The sequence below is a fragment of the Elephas maximus genome, chromosome 2 (genome assembly GCF_024166365.1).
Source record: "Elephas maximus indicus isolate mEleMax1 chromosome 2, mEleMax1 primary haplotype, whole genome shotgun sequence".
Taxonomy (NCBI): domain Eukaryota; kingdom Metazoa; phylum Chordata; class Mammalia; order Proboscidea; family Elephantidae; genus Elephas; species Elephas maximus.
Window position 1 is genome coordinate 103,117,277 of NC_064820.1, and position 11,044 is coordinate 103,128,320.

Sequence of the window (11,044 nt, forward strand, 5' to 3'; positions counted from 1 at the left end):
TGCAGATACCTTCTTTCAACAACATAAACGGCGACTATACACATGGACCTCGCCAGATGGAACGCACGGAAATCAAATTGGCTACGTCTGTGGAAAGAGACGATGGAAAAGCTGAATATCATCAGTCAGAACAAGGCCAGGGCCCGACTGTGGGACAGACCATCAACTGCTCATATGCAAGTTCAAGCTGAAACTGAAGAAAATCAGAGCAAGTCCACGAGAGCCAAAATATGACCTTGAGTATATTCCACCTGAATTTAGAGACCATCTGAAGAATAGATTTGACACATTGAACACTGGTGACTGAAGACCAGACGAGTTGTGAAATGACATCAAGGACATCATCCATGAAGAAACAAGACGTCACTGAAAAGACAGGAAAGAAAGAAAAGACCAGGATGAATGTCAGAGGAGACTCTGAAACTTGCTCTTGAGCATCAAGCAGCTAAAGCAAAAGGAAGAATTGATGAAGTAAAAGAACTGGACAGAAGATTTCAAAGGGCCTCTCGAGGAGACAAAGTATTATAATGACATGTGCAAAGAGCTGGAGATGGAAAACCAAAAGGGAAGAACACGCTCCATGTTTCTCAAGCTGAAAGAACTGAAGAAAAAATTCAAACCTCGAGTTGCAAGAGTGAAGAATTCCATGGGGAAAATATTAAACAATGCAGGAAGCATCAAAAGAAGATGGAAGGAATACACAGAGTCATTATACCAAAAAGAATTAGTTGATATTCAGCCATTTCAAGAGGTGGCATATGATCAGGAACCGATGGTACTGAAGGAAGAAGTCCAAGCTGCTCTGAAGGCATTGGTGAAAAACAAGGCTCCAGGAATTGATGGAATATCATTTGAGATGTTTCAACAAACAGATGCATCGCTGGAGGTGCTCACTCATCTATGCCAAGAAACATGGAAGACAGCTTCCTGGCCAACTGACTGGAAGAGATCCATATTTATGCCTATTCCCAAGAAAGGTGATCCAACCGAATGTGGAAATTATAGAACAATATCGTTAATATCACACGCAAGCAAACCTTTGCTGAAGATCATTCAAAAACGGCTGCAGCAGTATATTGACAGGGAACTGCCAGAAATTCAGGCCGTTTCAGAAGAGGACGTGGAACCAGGGATATTATTGCTGATGTCAGATGGATCCTGGCTGAAAGCAGAGAATACCAGAAGGATGTTTACCTCTGTTTTATTGACTATGCAAAGGCATTTGACTGTGTGAATCATAACAAACTATGGGTAACACTGCGAAGAATGGGAATTCCAGAACACTTAATTGTGCTCATGAGGAAGCTTTACATAGATTAAGAGGCAGTTGTTCAGACAGAACAAGGGGATACCGATTGGTTTAAAGTCAGGAAAGGTGTGCATCAGGGTTGTATTCTTTCACCGTACCTATTTAATCTGTATGCTGAAGAGATAATATAAGAAGCTGGACTATATGAAGAAGAATGGGGCATCAGGATTGGAGGAAGACTCATTAACAACCTGCATTATGCAGATGACACAACCTTGCTTGCTGAAAGTGAAGAGGACTTGAAGCATTTACTAATGAAGATCAAAGACCACAGCCTTCAGTATGGATTGCACCTCAACATAAGGAAAACAAAAATCCTCACAAATGGACCAACGAGCAACATCATGATAAACGGAGCAAAGATTGAAGTTGTCAAGGATTTCATTTTACTTGGATCCACAATCAACAGTCATGGAACCAACAGTCAAGAAATCAAAAAACGCATTGCATTTGGCCAGTCTGCTGCAAAGGACCTCTTCAAAGTGTTGAAGAGCAAAGATGTCACCCTGAAGACTAAGGTGCGCCTGACCCAAGCCATGGTATTTTCAATCACATCATATGCATGTGAAAGCTGGAGAATGAATAAGGAAGACCGAAGAAGAGTTGACGCCTTTGAATTGTGGTGTTGGCGAAGAATATTGAATATACCATGGACTGCCAGAAGAACGAACAAATCTGTCTTGGAAGAAGTGTGTGTGGACAGAATGCTCCTTAGAGGCAAGGATGGCAAGACTGCATCCTACATAGTTCGGACATGGTGTCAGGAGGGATCAGTCCCTGGAGAAGGACATCATGCTTGGCAGAGTACAGGGTCAGCGGAAAAGAGGAAGACCCTCAACAAGGTGGATTGACACAGTGGCTGCAACAATGAGCTCAAACATAACGATTGTAAGGATGGCACAGGACTGGGCAGTGTTTCGTTCTGTTGTGCTTAGGGTTGCTATAAGTTGGAACTGACTCGACGGCACCTAACAACAACATGTGCGAGAAAAAACAATCCCAATCACAAAGATAAGGCATGCTTCTGCTTGCTGTCAGTGTAGTAGGGATATTCTTACATAGTTATCCTTCAATAAGTTAGCTAAAAGTTAAATAAACTGCATTTTAATCTTAGATCTGCTTTCATTATGCCACCTTAGGTCATCTTCGTTTGTAAAAGAATGAGATTATTTTCCACTTACTATCTTGTATAGAGGAAACCCTGGTGGCATAGTGGTCAAGTAGTATGGTTGCTACCCAAAGGATGTGCAGGTGGAATCTGCTAGGTGCTCCTTGGAAACTCTATGGGGCAGTTCTGCTCTGTCCTGTAGGGTCACTGTGAGTCGGAATTGACTCAATGGCAATGGGTTTTTTTTTTTTAAATCTTCTATAGATGAATGATACACATGGAGTACTGGTACAGCTTTGGGATAAAGGTGCTCCATAATTCCTTCGAGTTATTAACTTTTATCATATTACACAATTACCTCTAAGGTACGTTATGACCACCTGGCATGATAAAAAGCAGGGCTACAGGGCACATTTTGAGATGGCAGGGTAAGGCGCTGAGGCTTTGTCAGTGATTATCTTATGTTACTTTGATGAGAATTGAAAGGGTATCCTAGAGCTTTGAATCATCAGTACCTGTTCAGGCCCAGGATCCCACTGGTGAGGCATCCTCTTGGGCAGAGAAGAATATCTCCTACTGGACAAGGGAGAATTTGATAGTCTAAATCAGAGGTCATGAACTGGCAGTCCATGGGTTGAATACAGCCTGCCTAGGGTTTTTTTGTTTTTAAATAGAGTGACCACACAGTATTTTTTTTTTTTTTAATTTAATGACAACAATTAAAAATTGTGGCATGTCACATTTTAAAAACCCATATTTCCGGCGTCTTTGGAGAAGCTGGAAGACCTGGGTACTCTGGGCCCACCCTCATGGCAATAGTAACCTGGAGCCAAGTGCTGGCTGGCCATTCAAAGGTAGCATGCACTCTGCAGTCGTCACAGTCCCCTCTGCTCCTGTTATCATGGCCCACTCATGGAGTACTGTACCAACCCGAACTCTGTAGGCATATAAGCTAGTGACCCCTCGACCATAGAGCCTACTTTGTATGCTGTATGGGAGATACTTCAGGGTCCTTTCTTGTAGGGGAGCACATGTAAAAAAAGAGCCTCCGTCTGCCGGAGATCTGTCTGAGGAAGTGGATGAAGTGTTTTTCACTCGGAGCCCAGTTTTGGTTTTTTTGTTTATGCTGCTAATACTTCTGCTAGGCATCAACTAAACCCATATCCTATTTCCTACTCAGTGTTTTTTTTATAGCGGCCACCGTACATTTCGTAGGTTTTCCATTTGTATTTTTGAGAACATTCTGTTTGTTAAAGATGTTTCTTAGAAGATTTATGCAGAGATAAAGGGAAATGGACAGCAAACTATTTATGATCTTACTATTTGTTCATTTTTAATTTTGTTGTCTTCCCAGCCATCACTGATTTAAAGCCCCCAAAAGCCTTATTCATATTTCAGATATTACCATTAGAAATCCTATAGAAAAAAAAAAAAGGTTCATATAAACACAGAACATTCATGATCTCATGATCAAATTTTTATTTGAATTCTTAGCAAATCTTGTGATGTCCTTGTTCTGAGTTTTTTTTTTATATAATTTTTACTGTGCTTTTAAGTGAAAGTTTACAAATCAAGTCAGTCTCTGACACAAAAACTTACATAACACCTTGCTACATACTCCCAATTACTCTCCCCCTAACGAAACAGACTGCTCTCTCCCTTCACTCTCTCTTTTCGTGTCTATTTCGCCAGCTTCTAACCCCCTCTACCCTCTCATCTACCCTCCAGGCAGGAGATGCCAACATAGTCTGAAGTGTCCACCTGATCCAAGAAGCTCACTCCTCACCAGCATCCCTCTCAACCCATTGTCCAGTCTAATCCATGTCTGAAGAGTTGGCTTCAGGAATGGTTCCTTTCCTGGGCCAGCAGAAGGTCTAGGGGCCATGACAACCGGGGTCCCTCTAGTCTCAGTCAGACCATTAAATCTGGTCTTTTTATGAGATTTGGGGTCTGCATCCTACTGTTCTCTTGCTCCCTCAGGGGTTCTCTGTTGTGTTCCCTGTCAGGGCAGTCATCGGTTGTGGCCGGGCACCATCTAGTTCTTCTGGTCTCAGGATGATGTAGTCTCTGGTTTATGTGGCCCTTTCTGTTTCTTGGGCTCTAATTACCTTGTGTCCTTGGTGTTTTTTATTCTCCTTTGATCCAGGTGGGTTGAGACCAATTGATGCATCTTAGATGGCTGCTTGCTAGCATTTAAGATCCCAGATGCCACTTTTCAAAGTGGGATGCAGAATGTTTTCTTAACAGATTTTATTATGCCAGTTGACTTAGATGTCCCCTGAAATCATGGTCCCCAAACCTCCGCCCCTGCTACACTGCCCTTAAAAGCATTTATTCAGGAAACTTCTTTGCTTTTGGTTTAGTCCAATTGTATTGACCTCTCCTGTATTGTGATTATTCTGATTTTTAAATTCCACTTCTTTTGCAGTATCACCATCTTTGTAATCAGCCTTCATTTCCATGTGCTTTTTAAGAGAAATTATGTGCCTTGGAGCCCTGGTGGCATAGTAGTTAAGAGCTCGGCTGCTAACCAGAAGGTCAGCAGTTCGAATCCACCAGGTGCTTCTTGGAAACTCTGCAGGGCAGTTCTATTCTGTCTTACAGGGTTACCATGAGTTAGAATTTGGTTTTCAGGGCCATGGGTTGACTCTCCCCACCATTCTGATCTCACTCCCACCCCTGCCCCCACCCTCCCGTCACCCCCCCCCCCCAGTCCCTTGCTGTGCTCCAGCCACACTGGTCTTCTTGCTATCCATCCAACTTGTCAAGCATATTCCCACCTTTGCCTGGAATACTCTTCCCTCAGATCTTCGCAAGGCTACCTCCCTCATCTCATTCAGATCCCTGCTCAACTGTTCCTTTCTCAGAGCAGCCGTTTCTGACCACCTGACCTAACAACTCCTTTCCTGCAGGCCTTCCTTGCTTCATTTTTCTGCAGAGCACTGATTACCACCTGATAACTGCATTATATAATATTTAATTTATCAGTTTGTCTGATCCTGCCGCTAATACGTTAAGTGCCTAGAAGGGAGGTACTTTGTTTTATTCATTGCTGTGTTGCTAATGCTTTCAGCAGTGCCTGGTGCACAGCAGACACTGAATAAATATTTATTGAATGAATGAATACACAAATAATAGAACTTTCATACTCCTTATTAATAACTACATTTACCCAAGTTCACTTAGGATGAACCTAATTATTGGAAGGAACCTTGGCCTTACTAAGAAGAATTTCTCTGAATAGAGGGAACCTAAGAAATAAATGATTATACTGAACGTGTGAGTTTGTTGTAGTATTGGCATAGCAAAAGATTTCCATTAAAGCTTCAGATTTCTTCATCACCCTGAGCTTAATCCAGCAAAGGCTCAGTGAGCACCTGGGGATGCTGTATCATTGGAGTGCAGGAAGTGCTGAGTTCTGGATTAGAAGACTGTGAAACACTCGACTTCACGCGCAGCGTAAACCCACATTAGCCTACAGTCAAAATAAGGGCTTTTTTTTTTTTTTTTTTATGGCCTTAGCAGGGCTGCACTTAGAGAGCGTTTTTGGCTTGTGCTAACTTCAGCCACTGTTTTTGACTCCAGCCCTGATAGTGTACAGAGTGGCAGCCAGGCAGTTGCCGTCCCATCTCACCCCCATACTCTGAGCATGAAATTGAAGCATCCTTCTCTGTCCTCAAAGAAAAAATTTACAGGTGCAAACATTGGGAATTTTCTCAATGAACCCAACAGATACCTGTTCAGTCGTGCTACAGTGTATTCTACCAGTCAGCAAGTCCTATTGATGCCTCAAGGGTTGGTTTCCAAACAGGTTTCAGTGTCTTACTCTTAAATATAAAGAGATAAATTGAGAATTAACAGATATTTGAAGCAATCACCAACATGAAAGATAGATACCAAAAAAAAAAAAAAAGAACTTGAGGAAAGAAAGACACAGGAATAAAAGAAAAATCTTAAAAAAAAAACAAACAAAAAAAACCCTGAATTTAATATCCTCAAAGAATAAGAGATATACAGCCATAAAACAGGAATAGAAGGTTGTGGGAAAGAAACCATAAGAGAACAAGAAGTTGTTCTTTGAAATGAAAAATATGATAAAAAACCAAACAAATAAAAAAGCTAAATAAAAGATTTGAAAGACAAAGAAAATAGGACAAAAAGATAACAAGGAGAGAATGATTTTTAAAAAATTGGAGGTTTAATCCAGGAGTTGCAGTATCTAACTAATAGCAGTTCATATAGGAGAAAACAGTGGGGAGGAAATTATCAAAGAAAAAATGCAAGAAGTTATCCTGCTCCTTAAGGGCCTGAGACAACAGATTAAAAGATTGAAGTGTTTCAGCTTAATGCATATACAAGGTACATCATTGGAACACGTTTGAACACTGAATATAAATGGAAAAATCTTAAAGTTTATAGGATTAAAAAAAAACAGCAACACAGGTCGCCTCCCAGGGACTGAGTCTAAATGGCAGTGGAGTTCTGTGATCTGCATTCTGAGAGAAGCTTTCTATCTAGAATTCTGTACCAAACCAAGTGATCAATTGTTTATAGTTATCAACCATAGATAGACTGAATCATCACAGGCAAGGTCTCAAAATACTTCCTATGTACCCCCTTTTCAGGAAGCAAGTAAAATTTTTTTTCAACAAAACTAGAGAACAAAGAATGAAGAACCTTGAGTCCAGGAGAGGAGGGATCCAGCACAAAAGGATGAAGCAGGTCTAGAAAGCAAGAAGGTGCAGGGCTCTGTTGAGAAGGGAGGTCTCAGGCAGCAGTAACAACAACAGAAATGGACAGATTATCAGATGACTGTGACTGGGTAGATAGTAGAATGGAGAGGGCTTCACAACATCGGCAAGGTCAGGTTAGCTACAAAGAATAGGAAATGAAAAAACAGGTCAGTCGTCATCTCCAGGAAAAAGAGAAATTCATTGAAAAAGAAAAGGAACAAAGTACTACTTGATGAAGCAGTAGGCAAAAATGTATATAATTGTAATTCACATAATAACATATAAAAAAAACATAACATAAAACCTGATTATTTATTTAACAAGAATTATAATGATTTTGGAGAGTTGGAGGGAAGGATGGGGTATGGGCATTTAACAGAACTTGATTCTCATCTATTAAGTAGGAAATCAGTAGTTAATTTCTGAATTTGAGCCATTCGGAGATACCTAGAAATTTTAAGGCAAATTCCAGAAGCAGCAGCTAAGAGCTGAAAGTGTGTTTGAAGAATAGGAGGAATGCAAGGGCTATTGGGAGGGTCTTGCTGGTTTGAGTGTGAGCCTTTACACTCTGGTTTTAAAAAAGCATATGCATGTATTACTTTGATATGAATATGAAATAATCAAAACAGAATATATTCAATTAATATTCTTTTTCTAAAAATTTTAGTGGAAGAACGCAGTTTTGTTGAAAAACACAGATGGCCATCGAATATGTACTTGAAACAGCTTGCAGAATACAGGAAGTATATCCACTCCCGGAAATGTCGCTGCCTAGTAATGTAACCTGGAGCTTTTATATACATACACTTTCTTTTTAAATTATTATTATGAAGAATGGGATACCACTGGGTTCCAGAAAAATTCTCATGACTGAAAACAATGTGGGAGTTAAAAAAGAAATCACCATACAGGTCAATGTGATTATTAGTTCTCTTTGAATAAATGATAGTGGTCTTAAAAGGGAGCAAGATATACCATAGGCTAGAACTAAGGCCTTAACCTAATGTAGAAAGCCGTGGTAAGTTACTTTTTCCCTTTAAGAGGCCCTGTTGCTTCGATGATAAGATCTCCCAGTTAAGAAATGTTTAAATTAAAAAAAAAAAAAAATCACATAGGATTAATGCAGAAATTTCATCATGTCTAATTCCTCTATTAAAATAAGGGGCATTTAAAGACCCAGTATGACAGTTTATAGAATGAGAAATCTATGAGAAGACTGATCAGCCTAACATGAGATTTTAGGAATAGAAATTTGCCTGAGATTTTGAAAGTGAAATGCCACTTAGTTCCAAATCAGTGACAGTGTTTGAAGCTATCATGAAAAAAAGAAGGTGGACTGGACCACCTTGTCTCGTCCCGGGGGTTCTGATTAGGCAGGAAACCTAACAGCGCTGGGTCCATGGGTCTGTAGTCTCTGTGGTCACACAGGGCTACATGCTTAGAAGAGCCCCTGCCTTGGTTCACAGCTCCATCATCACCGTCTTGAAATTCTTAATGTTTGAACAAAGAGCTCCGAGTCTTCAATTTGCAGTGGGCTGCCTAAATTATGTATATTTCGTGGAAGGAAATATAATACGTTTTCATGCTCAAACAGGATTCTCTCTGAAAGCAGATAAGAGGGGATGATAATCAAGGGAAGGGAAGGAGGTGCACGCTGGAGGGAGGAGCACATGATGGAATTGCCTCCTTTGAGGAAGCCTGTACCACCAAGGGCCTCCACTACCCCCGGGCTGGCAAGTGAGAAGTACATCGAATGCCATCTTAGCTTTGAAATAGTTCTTGCTCTAGATCGTTCTGTAAGACCAGGATGTTGGTAAGAGTGATTGACCAGTGTGGCCTTTATACCCATTTAAAAAGATGCTTGTAAGAAATGATGCTTTAGAGAATTTGTTGAGTTCAAGACTTTCTTGTATTAATGTACTTACTAAGAGTAGGATGTCAGTGGCTTGAATTGTTTGAATTATTTGATAAGGAGTAGCATGAATCTTGTCCTTTAAGATAACTCACTAAGTTAAAAGAAAGGATATATAAATCAAAGACTTGGTACATGTAGAGAAAATGGTACTAAAATAGCAGACAGAATTGTAGTTTCACTTGTATCCCATGCCTGTAGAAATAATTACACCGGAAGCTCACCATCCTAGAGATGGGAAACCAGATTATTATTTATTGTTAGCATCATTTCCATCTGTAATTCAGTATTAGAATATGTTTTTTTCAATTTCCAGTGAAGTTAGCATATGCATACCTTTCCACCTGTTCACAGGTTTGATTAGTTTTGTACTATAGTATTAGGTCACAAACAGTTAGCCCTTGAGTGTGTATCAATACTTGCAGAGTAAAACAGTAAAAACTCCCTACTGGTAGCCTCCAAGAAACCTGATTTTAATTAGACTGTGTTGATGAAGATTACCGAAATGCACTGTGTTTTTTTTTGTCTTTGTTTTAATCAACTATTTACAAATCCCATTTGACAAGATTAGTACTGTAAAGAATAGATACCATAGTAAACTCTAGGAATTCATTCACGTTTAAGAACTTTTAAACACACAGTTGTAGCCTTTCCTTCTTCAAAAGCATATTCTTTCTATATGAATTATAACATTTAAAATTCTAAATCAGTAACTTTTAATCTAGGAAGTGGAGAAATATAATTTCTAAAGCAAACTAAAGTATTTTCTTGAAAATACTATTTAATGTTTAAATAGACTGTAGGTAGTTTTTTAGATTGGTTGATCTAAGTGGGAGTTGGGTTTGGAAGCTGGTGTTCCATTGGTGTTGAGCATGTAGTTACAGACTTTTTGTTTTTTAATGAAAGTTCTTACCACCTTGTGTGAGAGAGTTTAACACCCAGATATGACAGCTGTCCAGAGCTAGTCAGAACAGTAATCAAGTTAGTTTTTAAACCTGTTTGGATGTAGACTCTTTAAATATCTTTGAATTTATACAATTTAAAACAATAAGAAATTTAAAAATACTTAAAGACTATCTTGAGACATCAGTGCGTTTTTTTTTTTTTATTGAAAGATTATTTCTAGACGGATATATGCCTTGTGCTGATCTCTGCTTCAATATATTTATCAACCATTTTAGTTAGAGGAGATACAGTATGTTAGAAATAAGACCTTTTTTTTCTGGGCCAGGTTTCCATCCCATTTAACTCTTTGTATACCTCTAACTACTCTGTACTCTTATTAATAGGAGACTAGACTTCTAATAGAGAAGTTTCAGCAACATAACTGAAATTCACCTTGGTCCAAGCCAGCATGATGATGGCTTTCTACTGCGTAATAGCAGAAGACAGAAATTGGATAAATTTGACTTTCAAGAGAGCTAACCGTTTCAACTGTTTAAAAATGACACTACACTGATACAGTTAATTAGACAAAAATGTCTTAAAGAGTACTTTATTTTATTTAAAGCATCTGTTTCAACCTTTAATAATTTTGCAAAGAAGGGTATGTGTGTATTTTAATATAGCCTGACCTGAATTTATATGTTTTTAGATTTAGTATTTAACATTTTGTAACAAATAAACTTTTTTTTTTAAAACAAGTTTAAAATAATGTACTGTGGTTATTTTACCTTGGATGTTGAAGTGCTGCGATGGATTTGAAACATAGCACATTGCATAATTATGTCTCACATAATTTCCATTATGTGTAAAATATTTAGAACGTTGCTGATTTTGTAGATGACTCCTATGTGATTAGATAAAGAAATTCATATTACCTTCATCAGCTGGTCCCAGAATTCCTCTTAGCAAGGTAACAGGCTTTGTTTAGAAGATGCTTGGATAATTAGCACAGAAGTGAACTCTCTGCAGGCTTAAGTGTTTAGAACCAAGCCTTTAGAGAAGTAGAGAAGAGAAGCTAAGAATAAAGAACTTCCTGT

General features: G+C 39.0%; 1 protein-coding gene across 1 annotated transcript in view; it reads left to right on the forward strand.

Moving 5' to 3' along the window:
* RHOBTB3 (Rho related BTB domain containing 3) overlaps positions 1 to 10,659 on the forward strand; it is a 67,093-nt gene extending 56,434 nt beyond the window's left edge. Inside the window, exon 12 of the mRNA XM_049868392.1 lies at positions 7,818 to 10,659. Coding sequence (XP_049724349.1) covers positions 7,818 to 7,933 — 116 coding nt within the window. The 3' untranslated portion in view covers positions 7,934 to 10,659. The remainder of the gene's footprint in view (positions 1 to 7,817) is intronic.
* Positions 10,660 to 11,044: the final 385 nt, after the last annotated feature.